Source organism: Cricetulus griseus, chromosome 6 (genome assembly GCF_003668045.3).
Source record: "Cricetulus griseus strain 17A/GY chromosome 6, alternate assembly CriGri-PICRH-1.0, whole genome shotgun sequence".
Classification (NCBI taxonomy): Eukaryota; Metazoa; Chordata; class Mammalia; order Rodentia; family Cricetidae; genus Cricetulus; species Cricetulus griseus.
The window spans coordinates 51,397,169-51,414,764 of NC_048599.1; the positions used below are offsets into that span (position 1 = coordinate 51,397,169).

General features: G+C 46.4%; 1 protein-coding gene across 4 annotated transcripts in view; it reads left to right on the plus strand.

Annotated features, from left to right (window-relative positions):
* Nucleotides 1-564: 564 nt before the first annotated feature.
* Nucleotides 565-17,596, plus strand: part of Ncaph (non-SMC condensin I complex subunit H) — a 29,940-nt gene continuing 12,908 nt past the window's right edge. For 2 of the 4 annotated variants that reach the window (XR_003486549.2, XM_027421910.2), the window contains exons 1-11: nt 918-1,117; nt 6,936-7,158; nt 7,481-7,571; nt 8,234-8,326; nt 8,625-8,763; nt 9,644-9,768; nt 11,193-11,382; nt 12,709-12,800; nt 13,494-13,696; nt 15,842-15,990; nt 16,526-16,632. Coding sequence is in view for 3 of the 4 variants with exons in the window: in XM_027421910.2 (XP_027277711.1) it covers nt 1,087-1,117; nt 6,936-7,158; nt 7,481-7,571; nt 8,234-8,326; nt 8,625-8,763; nt 9,644-9,768; nt 11,193-11,382; nt 12,709-12,800; nt 13,494-13,696; nt 15,842-15,990; nt 16,526-16,632 (1,443 nt within the window). In the remaining variant the exon portion in view is untranslated. Of the gene's footprint in view, nt 709-917; nt 1,118-6,935; nt 7,159-7,480; nt 7,572-8,233; nt 8,327-8,624; nt 8,764-9,643; nt 9,769-11,192; nt 11,383-12,708; nt 12,801-13,493; nt 13,697-15,841; nt 15,991-16,525; nt 16,633-17,596 lie in introns of those variants that run through there. The other 2 variants (XM_027421911.1, XM_027421912.2) reach the window with 2 other exon arrangements.

Consider the following 17,596-nt stretch of genomic DNA (forward strand, 5'->3'; position numbering starts at 1 on the left):
TGTTCTAAAGGGTGTGCACACCAGTAAATACAATGCTCTGCTGTGTGTGTATACTTGCATACAACAATGTCCTGGGGGGGTGTATACACATGTAAACACAATGCACCAGGATGTGTGTACGGTCATACACAATGCTTTTGGAAGTGTGTACATACATGATGTTCTTGGGGGTGTATACATGCATACACGATGGTCTTGGAGACGTATACATTTACAGACATAATGCTCTGGGGGGGGGGTGTACACATGAATACACTGCTCTACATTCCTTCTTGCCCGCCTGGAACTTTGAATAAAGACAGCCTTTTGCTATCCACGCAGCAAAGAACGTTGTTTCTTCAGAAACCTGCCTCAGCATTCAAACCCAAATTCCGGGAAAGCAGAGCTTTTGCCCTCCCCCCGGGATCGATCCACACGTCCTACTCCGCGCCTAGCGTTTGGCGCCGGGGTGTTTTCTAACTACTTCAGCATGGTCACTGCTGTCTTCAATCTCACTGGGAATAGACTTCGGCGAGCGACTTGCCGCCAGCTTTTCGTGACCACCCTTCACCAGCAACCTACGCAGTCTGCGCAGGCGCGTCCCAGACCACGCCCTCCCGTGACATCACGCGGCGGTTACCGCGCTTCCACGCTTGGCGGTAGCAATTTAAAACCAATTCCGGAGACCTGAAGAGCTAAAATGAGAACTCCACTCCCAAGTGAGCTCGAGTGGGTCGAGGCGCGGCGGGCAGGGTCAGGACTGAGGGGCACACGCGTGGGAGGTCCGGAAGGGACGAATGTGCTCGGCCGGGTTCGGCTGGGTTCGGCCGGGGGTCGGGGGCCGAGCGCGGAGGCGGGGGAGGGGAGAGGAGGGATTGGGCACTGGCCCAATCAGGGCGCAGCTGCAAGCGGCGGCCGGGTTCTTCTGCTCCCCGCGCTCCGGTTCTAACGGAGGATAAGGTGGTGTATTTTCTGGACTGGACGTTATTTGGGGAGCTGTGAAAGCGAAGTGGTGACTGCCCTGTGTTGAGCGCCTTTATTTTGGAACTGGTTCAAAAGTCTTGACTGCTCCCTTCGGGACAGACCTTCCTTCGGTGGGATGCAGAGATGCACAACAGAAGAAGCCTGGGCACTGGAGGTAGAGACTGGAGGATCAGAAGTTCAAAGTTATGCTCAGCTATAGCGAGTTGGAGGCTGGCCTGGGTTATCTGAGACTCGCTCTGAAAAGGAGCGCGGCGCGCGGGGAGCGGGCAAAACAAGTGACCCTTTCCTCTTGGAGCTTGTGTTCAAGTTGAGACAGTACAGGAAATACTTGGCAGATAAGGCCTAGTGCTGTGTGATTCCTCCATATGGACTCGAGATTTTTAAGCAGACATTGGGAAGAACGTTACAGTTAAAGTAGCGTGAACCAAAGTGAAGATTCAGGAAAGAGCCTGGACTGGGCAAGGAACTAACTAGAACATCAGAACTAAGCTTAGTGAGATTGGACGGTAGGCAGGACCCTGGTAGACCTTGGTAAGAGGTTTTGAATAATAGTTTCATTTTGGTTATGTTGCCTGTGACTTCCCGGACAGGTGCTCAGGTGAAGGGGTCTGTGTCTCCTGGATGAGTTTGACAGAGGTCCATAAGCTGAGAGGTAGATTTGTATTTCTCCATCATATAGATCATAAAGCCATGGGTACAGGTGAGGATACTAGACAGACTTCGTAGAGAGGACATCGAGAGGAGGCACTGGGCATGGGAGCCAAGAGCAGTTCAAGAAGAAAAAAGTCATTAGTTATTTCCAATGCTGCTGGGTCTCAAAAACAAACAAACAAACGAAGCCTGGAGGAAGAGCCCACATTGTTTGACCACATGCAAGTTCTAATCGTGGCAAGACTGTTTTTATGAAATGGTAGGCATGGGAACCAGAGCAGAGGAGTTGAATAAGTGGGAGGACATGGATAGGCAGAAGGAAATGCTTTTGATTCAGTTACCATCTATTGAATTAGAATTACTGCCCACCGCAGAGAGGAATTGGAGGATTTAAAGGGTTCACCCCTCAGTGCGTCTGGATTCTAAAGTCCTTCTCTTACCCACATTCACAGTCACAAACCTCTTGAAAAACGTCTCTCATCTATTTTTATTTTTATTTATTTATTTTTTTGCTTTGGTGTTAGAGGAGAGTTGTGTTAATTATACTTTTCAATTTACAGGAAGCATTATAAAGGTTTTCTGTTATCTTTCACCCCTGTTCCCATACACAACCATCTGTTGTTTATTGTGGCTGCTACTCTTATGGTGCTTTTGCACCTTGTGTTCATGCTAGGCAAGCATTATACCACTGTTACCACTGCTCTATATTCCCAGCCTCCTTTTTTCTTTTTCCCCCGAGACAGAGACAGGGTTTCTCTGTGTAGCTTGGGAACCTATCCTGGCACTTGCGCTATAGACCAGGCTGGCCTGGAACTCACCTGCCTCTGTCTTCAGAGTGCTGGGATTAAAGATGTGCGCCACTAAGACTCGGCCCTCCCAGACTGCTTTTATTTTTAAGGTGTTCCTATAAAATGTGTGTCTATTGTAGTTACATTGTATCACCTGTTCTGGAGTCTCAAGGTCTGTGCCCAGCTGCGCTCTCCCTTCCTTGCTCCTTTTCTTCCTCCCTACCTCTCCCTCCCTCTACCAGCCAAAGCCAGGTGTGTGTTCTTCCACTTCGGGTGGTGGTGAAGCAAATGCAGCACAGACACAGATAGAAAACTTGCCTGGAGTTTTGTCAACTAGTAAGTGATGAAGCCAGACTTGAAGCAGTGCTTTCTGTTTCTTAAATCAGGGTTAGGAATGAGGGGGTTTTTTGTTGTTGTTTTGTTTTTTGGTTGTTGTTTTAATCTCCTTCCAGGAATCTTGTGTCTTTCTCTAAACAGTAGCTCATAGTCACACCATGAATGTGTCATTAGCAATAATGTCACCATTCTGTCCCCCATGTGTTTAATACCACCCTATGTGTCCAGCTCATTTTCTCTTACCCCCAGCCTTCGGGCTTTTATTCTGCCAACCTGTATTCTCCCACTTTCATCTTGTGTCCTGTTCCATCTTTATTTATGTTTCGTTCCTGGTCAGTCAATATAATCATGTGTTTCCCTGTGTCCTCTTACTTCTTTACAGGGTCTTGGCAAAACCCCACAACCCTGGTTAATTTAAACATAGCCTGTTCTGCATACTTTACAATGGCCCGAGAAAAATACTCAGGGGTGCCAAATGGTTGGTTTGGGGGGCCCTTCAAAGCTATCCATCAGTTATACCACATTTCCTGCTTCATTCATTCTATTTCTAGATTCCATTTCTTCCTTAGCTTTCCGGTACCTTCTCTATCACTGACCCCCTAGCTCACCTGTATTCTATAATAAGGACAATAAAAACAACAGAGAACAAGTGATTTAGTTGGTAGAATCCTTGTCTGTTTTTTCCTCATGACTTGTACTTCTCTAGCCCTTTTGCTGGTTGTTCTTTCCTGTTTTGTAGTTTTTGAAGTATTCTGAGACCCATCTCAGATATCAGCTCTTCTCCAGTCATTTATTTTAGAGAGATTATCCAGTGTGTTAAATGAATACTCTGTTGGTGACTTCCAAACTTATCTAGCCTGAAATTGTCCCCTGAATTTTACGATTAGTTATCGTAGTGTAGTTGGATGGCTAGGGAGTGAGGGAAGTCTAAAGCTGTGGCCTTACCTCCTGTCCCACAGCGTGCTTCTCCTAGAGTTTTCTCAGAACCCGGCAACTCAGTCAGCTGTTGATGATAACCTTGGAGCTAGTCCACATTTCAGCAATCAGGCAATCATGCTGACTTTCTCTGGAGAGGTCTCCAGAGACACTAGTGCCGAGACACTTTTTACCTCCAGCGTTGCCACCTGTCTCGTCATCTCCTACCTTGTTTACTGGCAGTCCTCTTCTAATTGGTTTTCCTGCTTGGGTCTCATCTCTCCTTCAGGGTGTTCTCACTGTGACAACCAGAGGGGTCCTCTGTCCTCCTGAAGCTCAAGTTAGCTCATTTTGTTCCTCCCTTCCTCATTGCCCAGTCGTATCTGTTCTCACTGCATTTAAGAGGCAATGTCGGGACTGGGGATGCTAGGTTGGTAGAATGCTTGCCTAGCATTGAGGTTTTGCTCAACTCCCTAGCCCTGGGTTTGATCCCCAGTGCCACATAAACCAGGCATGGTAGCATATACCTGTAATGTTAGAATGCAAGAGGTGGTGGCAGGAAGATTAAAAGTTCAAGATCATCCTCATAGCTGTTGTGAGTTTGAGGCTAGCCTGGGCTACATGAGACCTAAATAAAGTCATTACAGTGGTCATGAGTCATGCTCGGAAGCTCCTGCAAGTTGGTCAGGTATTGCTCTGTCTAGTGCTCTTTCCTTCTTGGCCCTGGAGAGCCTGAGGATTTGTTTGTCCCTGGAGAGGCCTTCCTTCTTGGACTACTGGATTCTGTCACACTGGGTCCACATGTGTGCCAGCATGTTCCAACCTTTGGCTTGTGCCTCCTGCTTCCACGTGGTTTTCCCAGACTGCAGGGCTTTGTTTCTGGTGTGAGCTTTTTGGTAAAGCCCCTTCTGACTACTGTATTTATAATGACCTTGCCAGGCAGTGGTGGCGTACATCTTTAATCCCCACACTTGGGAGGCAGAGGCAGGTGGATCTACAGATCGAGTTCCAGGACAGCCAAAGCTACACAGAGAAACCCTGTCTAGAAAAAAAACCAGAGAACCCCCCCAAAAAAGTGACTTTACTGACAGCTCCCATCTTCCTTATTCCTTTCTTGCGTCGCCCCTCCCCAAAACATGTATACCCATCACACACACACACACAAACACACACACACCAGTTTCCATCTTTTCAGAGAACTCTGTGCACACTAGCTGAGTTCAACAATTGCTGATGCTTTACGGCTTCTACCTTTAAAGCAAGTTACACTCTTTAGATCACTCCATACTCAGTTGTCTCTCACACATCTCCTCAGAGCAGTGGCCCTTCTTTGGCACCTAAGATATTAAATTCAATTACCTAGACTAAGGTCTAGACTTTATTCTAGATTTCCAAAATTTCCCCCAAATAGTGCTCTTAGCTATCTTTTTGAGCAGGGATTGGCTGAGAGAGTCTGTGTGCTGCTTTTGGTTTATATGGTCATTTGTTTTCTTTTTATCCAAAAGAGCTTCCCTGGCTTTTTTGATAATTGGCTTGTTACTTTTACTTGTTTTGAGACCGGGTGTCACTGTGTAGCCCCTGCCTGGGACTTGTTACACAGACCAGGATGGCTTCAAACTTGCAATGTCCTACTTGCTTCCAGCATTATGGACATGTGCCACTCAGCCCAGCCCTTCTTTTCTGTGCTCCCTGGCACTACTTCAGTTTGTATCTCAGCACTATTTATCTGGATCAGTACTCCCAAGGACAGCTGAGCTTTCTTTTCTCTAAATAACCAGTGCTCAGACTTAAGCAGAGGAGGCTGTGGTATAATGGGATGCGTGTGCCACTAGACTTTTAAATCAAAAGCCTCATATTTCATTCTGAGGTGTGCCAGGCCTTGCTGGGTTGTTTTAGGTATGCCTTAATCAAGAAACTACTACTTCTACCACAGTGTTCATTCATATCATTTTTTGAGCCATGTCTCATTATATTGCCCAAGCTAGGCTTGAGCTCTTTGGCAGCTCTCCCGCTTGATGCTGGGATTACAGATGTGAGCTATTGTCTTGTAAACTGTCCCCAGTCTAGATTTGCTAAATGTTTATTTTTATCCTTTAGCTTTTTCCTCTGCTCTTATATTTCTTACAAAGTGGGTTAGATCTACAGTATTAGTTACATTTAAGTTAAATATTTCTGGCAAGAGCATTTCCTAGGTGATTCTAAGAGTTTCCTGTAGTTGGGGCTGGAGGGATGGCTCAGTGGTTAAGAGCACTGACTGCCCTTCCAGAGGACCTGGTTCAATTCCCAGCACACAACATTGACAGCTCACAATTGTCTCTGACTCCAGTTCCAGGGGATCTGACACCCTCACACATATATGCAGGCAAAACATCAATGCTCATAAAATAAAAATAAATTCTAAGAATTTCCTGTGGTATCACATCATAGATGAGGGAACTTCTCATTTTTGGTGAGGCTACATTCATCTGCTTGGTTAATGTAGTCACTGCCGGCTTTTGTAGTTTGCATGTGATTTGTGGCCAATTCTTGGAAATGTTGTGTGTGTGTGTGTGTGTGTGTGTGTGTGTGTGTGTGTGTGTGTGTGTGTGTGTGTGTTGCATATTTCAAATGTTTTGTCTCCATCTTCCTGCCAAGACATGGAAGAGCCAGTATTAGATCCCAGCCTCTATGACTATAGACCAACCTCATCATTGCTCAGCACCAGTATCTCCCTGGCTTGATATTGTGGGTGACAGATGTGCTTCTGCTAGTTTGTGAGCTTATCAAAGGCCACAACTTTGTCTCATCCATCTCTCTGTCCTTGGCAGTGCTGGGAATGTAACCTGTCCTTAAGCATGCTAGGCAAATAAGTGCTCTGCCACTCAGCTCCGTCTCCAATCCTGCCTCATCATCTTTATCCTGTGTTGTGCTTGAGTGTACAGGAGCTGTGAAGTGGATATTTGTCCTATTACCTTTCTCTTTACCCCCACTCCCACCCTGCCAAGAAACCCAAACTATAGAGTGTCTAGCATCGTGCATTGTAGGACTTACCAGAGAATGTGCAGTGAGCCCCATGACAGTCTCCCCTTTTTTTTTGGTTTTTCGAGACAGGGTTTCTCTGTGTAGCTTTGGAGCTATCCTGGCATTAGCTCTGGAGACCAGGCTGGCCTGGAACTCACAGAGATCGCTTGCCTCTGCCTCCCGAGTGCTGGGATTAAAGGCGTGTGCCCCAAGTCCTCTTTTGATATAGGAAATATTTCTGTTGAAGGTTCTTGAGCAGGTATTTTGTTCTGTCACTGCCAGAAACAATGAACAACTCTTCTCTAAAGACCAATGGACACCAGCACAGTGTTTCAACACCTTTGGAGCAGGTGCTGTCAATGCCCCGGCCTGGGAAGCCCCCTCTCAGTACTTCTAACACCTCAGTCCTTGAAGACTTTCCTCAGAATGACGATGAAAAGGAGCGTATGCAGCGAAGACGCTCCAGGGTCTTTGACCTGCAATACAGTTCAGACTCCCCTAACAGGTGAGTGCATTTCTGCTTTGGTTCTGTATGGGTAGCATGGGTCGTATGGGTCCTGGTGCCTCCATAGTATTTCATTGATTCTGGGCATTGGGGTTTTTGTTTTGTTTTAATATATTAATTCCGTGTGTGTGTGCATGCTCGGAAGACAGGCCAACTTGCAGGAGTTAGTTTTCTCCTACTTTGTGTTCCAGGGATCAATCTCAAGTCATCAGGTTTGGACACAAGTACCTTTACCCTCTGAGCTATCTTGCTGGCCTCCTGGGTTTGTGTTTTGAAGTAACCATATTGTAGATCCTTGCTAGAATTTTTGTTTTTCATTTAGGAATATTGATGTTTCAACTACCATATCTAAGTTTACAAACACACAAATTACAGAACATTACTCTACCTGTATCAAGCTTTCTACTGAAAACGTGAGTATTTGTTAGTTTACAATTATTTAGTCAAGATCTTGCTTTGTAGCTGACCTTGAACCTTCAATCCTTCTGCCTCACCTAATTTCAGGTGTGTATTTTGTACCTAATTTTGTGTCTGATCACAGGGAGACAGGGCTTTCTTGATTTAGGTAGGCAATGGGAAGGTTTGTTTATTCTCTAGTGTGGCTTCTCATGCTGGTTTTTCTCAGAGTGAGCTTACTGTTTCTGGTGGAAGCTTTGATGTTGCTGCTTATGATTGACTTCCTAGTTGCAGTGTATCTAACATGGCAACATGGCTTATTGACAAATGATGTGAGTTTGGAAGCTAAAAATGAGTTCTGGAGCCCCGCTGCTTTAGAACCTTCTTTTTCTGACTTACATACTGGGTGACCCCCTGCTCCAGGTTCCTCTAAAGGGAGAGTGAGAGAGTGCCTGTCTGCAGAGTTCTTAGAGCCGGGCCTGAGCCCTCATGTGAGCTCTCAAGTGTTTTCAGTGTTCAGCTGGGGGTGGGGTGCATTGTGGATTTGGCTGCGTTGCAAAGTACTTATGGGAACTGAGATCAATGGGAGTATTTGTATGTAAACTTCAGTGTCATTATTTATAGGAGCTTATGAGTTGAGCCTGTGAGTAATAAACCTTTGTGTAATGTTTTCCCCTAGAAAATCACTACTAAGAATGCTTTTGGCTTGCATTTGATTGATTTCATGTCAGAGATTCTTAAGCAGAAGGACACAGAACCAACCAACTTTAAAGTAAGAAGCATGGGTACTCTCCTTACAGCTGACTCAGTGATTATTTCTAATGCTTAGTGTAACACGCTTGAATTCTGCAAACACACAGGAGCCTTCCTGATGAGACAGTACCATGGCTCCTTTACTCCCTTCCCTCAAAGGGCGAATAAAAAACAGATGTTTTTATTCCCACCAGTCTTTTAGTACCTTTCATTTTTTTTTTTCTTCAATAAATATTTTACGAATCCAGCTGAATTTTACTGTTGTCCAAAGTGTTGTCCTGTGCATCTTCATGAATCTAGCTATGCTTTTGGACTAGGTGGCTGCTGGCACCTTGGATGCCAGCACCAAGATCTATGCTGTCCGTGTGGATGCTGTCCATGCCGATGTATACAGAGTTCTTGGAGGGCTGGGCAAAGATCCACCATCTCAAGAAGAAGCAGAGAGCCTTGGTACAGGTATGCAGGCTGGGGTCTGGAGGTAAAGGGCTACTTCTAGTGTGTACTGGGCAATATTTCCAGAATGTGGTTTTCCATGAGAAAATACAGGAAATGTGGCTTGCTTGATTCTGTAGAGAACTCTTGATGGATGGTGAATTATTTTATATGTCTGTTTGTCCCTTGGGGTGGGTGGCTTCCTGGGAACTGAGCCTCATCCAACCCAGGCAGCTGTCACAGCTGCCTTTGTGCTGGGTTTCTCAGGGCAATCTCACTGTTTCTTAAGGGCCTTTGGCTCTCCTTACAGGAGCTTGCTGTCAGCAGCACTAGCTTCTTTTCTTTAAAAGGACTGAATAAAAGCTTTAGAGATTATTTAGCAAGACTGAATAAGCACTGATTCAGGAGCTTCTCCTGGTGTCTTCAGAAATTGATTGTTTTTTTGGTTTTCCTAGACAGTGTTTCTCTGTGTAGCTCTAGCTGTCTTGGAACTCATTCTGTAGACCAGACTGGCCTTGAACTCAGAGGTCTACTTGCTTGCCTCTGCCTTCTGAGTTGCTAGGATTAAAGACCTGCACCACCACTACCACCTGACCAGAAATGGATTTTTTGTTTTGTTTTTTGAGACAGGTTTTCTCTGTGTAACAGTCCTGGCTGTCCTGGGACTCACTTTGTAGACCAGGCTAGCCTCGAAATCACTGAGATCTGCCTCCCAAGTGCTGGGATTTAAAGGCTTGTGCCGCCACCGCAGACCGGAAATGGATTTTTATTAGAAGTGAAATGTGTTATCTAGTAATCCAGTTTTCTGTAAGCAGCAGATTAGATCACCTTGTTGACTTGAGGGGATTTCCTGTTTAAATCATGAGGACTCTGAGGGTTTTCAAGAACCGATATTACTCCTTAGATGGAAGTGCTGTTGAACCAGGAACAACCAAAAAGGCTGCAAAGCCAAAGAAGAAGACGTCCTGCAAAACCATTGAGCAGAATCTAAGCAACATCAATGTCTCTGAAGCAGATCGGAAGTGTGAGGTGAGGAAGTGTGCACTCCATGTGGTTTCTGACAAATTTGGCAGAGCAGTTGGTAGGGTCAGTGTTTATGGCATGGCTGAATTTTGAAGAAAGGTTAGATTTGATTCATTAGCTGCAGACTCATGACCTGTAGGTGTGAGCTCCTGATGGGAGAAGATGACTGGTTAGCATTTGAGAAAGGAACTAGAAGTGATAGTACCAGTGTTCTGCAGAGGTGGGTCACATAAGAGGCACTAGGATGCTTGAAGGGTAAGTGAACTGGGAGAATGATTATGGGTTGTGAAGCTGCCTGGATGACAACAGAGATGAAAGAGTGTGGAGGTGAAACATGCCCCTTTTTGGGACCCAGGATGTTGAGATTAGGTCGTGAAGATGGCAGGATCACAGCCTCCAAGGAAGGTCAGGGAGCCACATCTGTGTTATCAGACCTGATCCCTGTTTCTCCTTGGAAGCAACATCCCAAAGCATCTGTAAGACCTAAGCTCAGTAAACTCCCCTGGTAGGAGCCCAGGTCACTTCCTTCTTTTGTGCCTCCCATACATTTGCCTTGTCTGCCCCTGTGCTTGTGATGTGTTCTGCTTTTGGGTTAGTATCACGTGACTGTTCTACCCCTCTCCGTGCCCCAGCCCTAGGGCCTCCTTGCAACCTGTGGCAGCCATTGCTTCTGACTCTGCCTGTCCTTCACTTAGTCATTCTGCTTGGATTCTTCCAAATCTTAGAGATTTCTGTTGAGAACAACAATAGTGAGCCAGATGTAGTTTCATATACCTGTAACCCTAACACTTAGGAGGCTGGGGCAGAAGCTTTTAAGTAAATGCCAGCCTGGGGATAGAGTAAGACCCCACCTTAAACAGAAATCCCCAAAACATAGGAAGGATAGAACCTTAGGAAGGATAGAACCTTGCAATTATCTCAATCCCAACAGCTTGTTTTCTTTCTTTTCTTTTTTTTCCTGAGAGGGTTTCTCTGTATTGTTCTGGAGCCTGTCCTGGAACTCGCTCAGTAGACCAGGCTGGCCTCGAACTCACAGGGATCCACCTGCCTCTGCCTCCTGAGTGCTGGGATTAAAGGTGTGTGCCACCAACGCCCAGCCCCCAACAGCCTGTTAAGGCAACAGAATTTGTTGTGATATTATTTTACTGTGTTGGGCTTGTTGGAAGTAGCTATTTAGAAACTGCCCGTGGAAGAGAACTAGCAGAAGGGCATCTGTCTGTGTGTGTTGTAGACAAATTAAAGTACACTTCTCACCACTCATCCATCTGACCATGTCTTTCCTTACTTCAGCCAGGATTATACCAGATGGCTCAGAAAGTCTTCCTCATTCGACCGTGCACAGACATTCAGTGTTGTAGATAGTCCTGTGGATGAGCTTGCTGCCTCCTGCTGCCTGCTGTCATTCTTTGGTTCCCTGTTCTTGCACACAGGTGGATCCCATGTTTCAGAAGACTGCAGCCTCATTTGATGAGTGCAGCACAGCCGGGGTATTTCTCTCCACCCTTCACTGCCAGGACTATAGAAGCGAGCTGCTTTTCCCTTCTGACATGCAGACTCTCTCCTCGGAAGAACCTCTCGAATTGCCAGACTTAGGTTGTGTAGACATGACAGATTTAAAAGGTGAGTAGAACCGCCCTTTATCAGTGCGTCTAAGTCACTAGAGAAGCTTCTCATAGTCATTGGGGTAGCCTGTCGTGTTTGCTTCTTCTGGAAAGCCAAATTGGGTGATGTTTGGCAGTGCCTGCCATCCCACTCACTTCCCCCCTCTCTGCAGTACAGAGTCTAAACAGTAAGCCATCACTGTGCCTGTGTGCCATGGACCCATGTTCTCAGTGTTTACTGCCAACTCTGGTATTCACAGGCTTGCCTGGAGGGTCAGTGCTTGAGCTGGGACGAAGGGAAGAGGCATCTATCCAGCCAGAGATGCCTTGTTCTTATTTGTTCCCAGCTTACAGGGTCCTGCAAAGGGGATATTGTGAATTATCCCCAAACCCTGTGTCAGTCTAAAACTGCCCTATCCTGTTAGTAGTTTCCTCATACTTGACAAGATTTCAGGATCTCCCCCTCACCCCTCCAACTCTCCCTCTGAGCTACTGACCAGAGATCTTCCAAGATTGCGTAGGGGTCGTGCGGAGGCCATGTGCCGCAGTTCCGCCCCTGTGCATGCTTGTGATCAGTTGTGTGCTGAGTGAAATTAATCTTTTCCCTCTGGCTGACCGTGCCGACATTAGGGCACCCATTCTTGTCTTTTGTTTTTAAAGGGGTCCTGCTATTTACCCAAGCTGGCCTTGTACCTCCTCTTTCTCCCTCCACCTCCTAAGGGCTGGGATTACAAGCATGTACCACTAATCCCAGTTCATTCTTTTTGTTGTTGTTTTGGTTTTTTTTTTTTTTTTTTTTTTTTTTGGAGCAAGGTTTCTCTGTAAAACAGTCCTGGCTGTCCTGGAACTCACTCTGTAGACCAGGCTGGCCTCCTGAGTGCTGGGACTAAAGGTGTGTGCCACCACCGCCTGGCCTTGCAGATGTTTTGCTCAGCATAACTGTGCTGACAGTTTGTTCCTGTGTTTATGCCCTCAGCTAGGGCTGTGATCCTCTGACGTATGTCATCTGTAGCTACTTTAATATGTACCATCACATGACTACTAAGGAACTTGGTGCTTTTAAGAAAAGGCTTGCACATTTCCCAGCTAAAGAGTTCACTTAAGAATCAAATGTCCATGCCTCCGATTTCTCCTTTTCATTAAGCTTAGGAATGGCATTTAGCTTGACTCCACTGTGGGTACACCTGTGTCTGTTTGTATCCCCAAATGGTGTAGCAACAGGAGGTTGACAACCAGCCAACAATTGGCAATCCAGCCTCGACAGGACAGTGAGGTGACTGCCTCTCCCTCTGTGTAAGTGGCAAACTCAGTCGACCCACCTGTCATCTTTTCCATGTCCCCCTAGCACCCTTGCAGCAGTGTGTGGAAGACCGCCAGCTCTGCCCTTCTCTGGCCGGGTTCCAGTTTACTAAATGGGACAGTGAAACACATAACGAGGTGTGGTCAACTTTTGGATTTATAAGGGCTTGGGGCATTTTCCAGTGGCTTGGTGGTTTCAGTTAGTTAGTCCAAGATTAGTTCTGCCCAGTGGGAACCAAAACTGTGGCATCGATTTTATTTATTCAAGAGTACAGAAAATATTTCCTTTGGCACTTTTGTGGGAATTCTCAGCCTAGCTGGGAGGGAGGGGCTGTGAACCCCAGCAGGGCCATCATGTAGTTGTGGATTGTGAGGTCAGTTCCACGTCTTACTTGCTTCCTGAGGGTTACATTTGCTCTTGATCATAGCAGTCACTTGTCTCCAGCTGCTGTCAGGCTTCTTTTGGGGGTCAAGTCCCCTGGCACACTGTTTCCTGAGAAACTGTCATGTTTAAAGCCTTCCTTTGTGTATTTTTAGCAAGGCCCCCTTTAGCCTACTTACTACAACCTCCAACATAAATGGTCTCCATGGAAAACTGTGTTCTCCAAACTTGCAGTTAATGAATGCAGATTCCTGTTTTGTGTTTTGCTAAATGTGCCCAACACAATGCAGCTTCACCCTGCACTGCACAATGTAAACTTCCTTGTGAGGTGCCGGTTCTAGCGGGTGGGGCTGGGGGGTGGGGGGGGAGCAGGAAAAGGAGAAGCTGAAAATGGCTGCTGTCTCGGGATGAGCTGGGGTGGTCCTAAGAGCCCTGTCTTCTCTCTGTAGTCTGTCTCAGCCCTGATGGACAAGTTTAAGAAGAATGATGAGGTATTTGACATCAATGCTGAGGTTGAAGATGATGATGAGGATGTCCCTGATGGGCCCCTGATGGATGACTTTGATGACAATGATGAGCCAGACCCTCCTGCAGCTGGGGATCATGAAGAGTTGGGGAGCTGGAAGGAGCTCTGCCAGGTCCAGAGCAGCCAGTAAGGCCTCCTGTTCTGGTTAGCTGGGCTGGTGTGCCGTATCACATACGTGGGCTGAACCGTGTGGCTGAGGGTCACACCTGGCTTTGCATGTTAGTGATCCACTTCATTATAGAGCTGACGTTGCCCAGGCAGAGCTCATCCTACACCTTGGCTTAAATAGTGAAATATTCCTCTGGCTGACAGAGCCTCTGAGCTGACTGGCAGGAGTGGCCTGTGATGTTAGGGGAAGGTAGAGCAGAGATGGCCCCTAAGAGGGTGCAGGTTGGGAGGAGCAGCCTCAAAGTACAGACATAGTACAGATTGGGTTAGTTCTATGGACTTGGGTAAGGGGCACCTGTCACCCAGATGTGTTTGTTGGGTGACTACAGTTCTGGAAGCCTACAGTGCCTCTGCATAGCACCAGGCCAGGCTGATGGGAAGGGAGACAGGCTCTTCACACTTTGCCTGTACATACCTAACTGCCAAAGGCGGACAGCAGAGAAGCAGAGAGGCTCTGAAGCCATCTTGTTCCATCTGTAATTTTTGTGGAACTTGACATTAGTCTGTGACACAGCCTAGGTCCTTGTCCTTGACAGTATAGGGTCCAACAGACTTGAAATGTGAGGGATTTTGTATTTTAATTTTAAAAATTAATTTTGAAGTATATAGTCTCTTGGGCTTTGGTTTGGTTGGTTTTTTGGTTTGTCCATATTTGTTGTTTTTGAGATTCTATAGAGAAAGCCAGTCTGCTTTTATTATTATTATTATTATTATTATTATTTTCAAGATGGTTTCCTGGAACTCACTTTGTAGACCAGGCTGACCCTACACTCAGAGTTCTGTCTGCCTCTGGCTCTGCCTCCCCAGAGCTGAGATTAAAAGTGTGTGCTGTCCTACCCTGTGCCAGTCCCCTTTTTAAAGCTTTTTTTTTTTTTTGCTTACTCTGTAGAGTGTCATAGGACTCATGGTCAACTCAATGCCAGTGCAAAGCTCCTCTCACGGAGAGACTAAGTTCTCCTCACTCACCACCTTTATCCTCACAGGGTGGCAGAGTTGCACTGGTGTGCTTCCTAGTGCCTCAGCCTGAGGAGAGGGGCTCCCTCATGTCCCAAAGCTGCCAGGCTGCCAGGCCTCTTATGTGTATCATACACAGCACACGAAGCTGGGTGACCTAAAATTACTAAAGGGACTCTCCAAGTGTTTGGGGAACAAACTATGTAAACTGGAATATCCTTTTCCCTCTTAGGAGGAACTAAGGCAGTGCCTGTGGATTCTCAACAGTGAAAGAATGGGAACTAGGATTCTCATGTTTTGTGGCAAAAAACACATGTGTGAAAGGACCCACGTCTGGATTCAGAGAGTTGCATCCAGCTACCTGCTCTGGCATCCTGTGCTTGCTCTTTGAGACTAAATATCATTGTGTAGCCCAGGCTGATCTCAAACTCAAGATCCTCCTGCCTCATCCTCCCTAGTTCAGGGGTTATAGGCATCTGCCACCATTCCCAGGCCAGCCAGAGCTACATAAGGAGACCCTGTCTAAAACAAACAAAGAATCCTTGACTTTTGATTAGTATTTACAGAGCACTTTGGAACAGCCAACATATTTGTATAGTTACACTTTGTGAGAAAATTAGGCAAAAACTCTCAACAAGTAAAAACTTGATGATTTTTTTGTTTTGTTTTGAGACAGGGTTTCTCTGTGGGTTTGGAGGCTGTCCTGGAACTAGCTCTTGTAGACCAGGCTGGTCTCAAACTCACAGAGATCCGCCTGCCTCTGCCTCCTGAGTGCTGGGGTTAAAGGCCTGTGCCACCACCTCCCGGCTGGTGATTTCTTAATGAAGGGTTTGCTTGGACTTAGAAAGGTTGCTTCTGGGACTAGAGAGTCCACATGGTGGTTCACAACACTGTAACTCCAGTTCCAGGGGATCCATGTCCCCTTCTGGCTTCTGGAGGCACTAGGTATGCATGTGATGCACATACATTGATACAGGCAAAACACCCATTTTATAAAATAAAATATAAAAATACTGAAAAAGAAGGAAGTGACCCTTTGTGGTAGAGGAGGTGGGGTAGCATCTCTAGTAACACCAACTTCTTTATATGTAAATGCATGGTTTATGTTCTGTGCCGTATACATGAACAGTTGGTTTTGTTGTGTTACAGGGAAGAAATTGTTTCCCTCAGGGACAGAGACATCCAAACCATGTGCTCCTTTTTATCCATGAAACCTGGAGAATACTCCTATTTCAGTCCCCGGACCATGAAGATGTGGGCTGGCCCAGATCACTGGTTCTTTCGGCCTCGACCCAAGCGTAAGTACTTGTGGATGGGACTGTAAGACAATGCCATGCAGCACATACTGCCTGCCAGTCTTCAGTCAGCAGGGAAAAGAGACACTGCTGATCTCTGTCCTTCTCATCTTCTGAGGAGGTGCTGAAGCAGAGGGGCTGAGCCAGCCTCCTGGCTGCGCAGTGGTCAGCCACAGGAGGGTCAGTTAATGTTGAGTGGCAAGAGTAAGCCTCTGAGTCTGGGGGACAGGCCTCATGACCTCACTCTGCTTCCTAGTACCCGTACGACTTCAGTTGTGTAAGTGGCACAGGGGAAGTCCCCTATAGTCTTCCAGGCTCCGTAAGGAAAAGTGGAGTATACACTGACGCCTGTGTCTAACATAGCACACATGCTGCACTTAGCTGGACCCGGGATATGTGATTTTACCGTATTCCACCACTGTAGTGATGCTCAGCCACACATGCAGTCTTGTGCTTGACAAGGCCTTTAGTGGATGTGAGATGAGAATAATGTTGGCACAGAGGTGAATAATGTTATAAACTGTCTTTACTTCTGCAGAAGATACTGCCTCCCACGTGGAGAACAAAAAGAAGAGTTCAAAGAAAGACTTTGAAATTAATTTTGATGATGATATTGATTTTGATGCATATTTTCGGAAAACAAAGGTTTGTGCCAGACATTAGTGCCTTCTGAGATTACTCTGCTCTCCTCTTGCCCTTTCTGACAGGGTTTTCTTTTCCTTCCTTCCTTCCTTCCTTCCTTCCTTCCTTCCTTTCTTTCTTTCTTTCTTTCTTTCTTTTTTTAAGACAGGGTTTCTCTGTAGGTTTGGAGTCTGTCCTGGAACCGTCTTTGAAGACCAGTCTAGCCTCAAACTCAGAGATCCACCTGCCTCTGCCTCCCGGGAGTGCTGGGATTAAAGGTGTGTGCCGCCACCACCACACAGCAAAACTCATCGGCTGACGGACACCTTGGTGTCCATTGGATCGGCGCCGAAGTGCCTGACAGGGTTTTCAAAAACCACTGTACAGCCTGGTGCAACATCCCGCCTTTAATCCCAGCACTCGGGAGGCAGAGGTTCTCTGAGTTCCAGGCTAGCTGGGGCTACATAGAGAGTCTCCATAACAAAGAAATAAGTGGAAAGTTACGGTGTATTTAATTTTTGTTTTCTAGAGATAGGGTCTCCTGTGGCACAGGCTGCCCTTAAATTTGCTATATAGCTGAGGCTGGTGTTAAACCTCTGGTCCTCCTGCCTTTATCCCCCAGATGTGCCCCGGTACCCAGCTATAACTTTAACTGATAAACACGTACTCTTTTCTCCCTCATCCCTAAGGGACCACTGAGAAATAGTCCCAAAGCCAGTGCCAGGGACAGGCAAGCTCAGCAAGTGAGACAGAGTGACACCGTGTTGTCTAGTCTCATGCCCTTTACAGCCAGGCTAATCATGAACTCATTACAGGATACCTGCCTCAGCCCCCTGAGTGCTGCGATTACAGGCATCTGCTCTCATGCCCAGCACAGTCACTCATCATAGTGACCAGAGAATTGGAAATAGTAGAGTAATGCCAACCCTTCCTAATCACCTTTAAAATGGTATATATCATTGTTATTAAGAAGGCTTTTTGGAGCCCA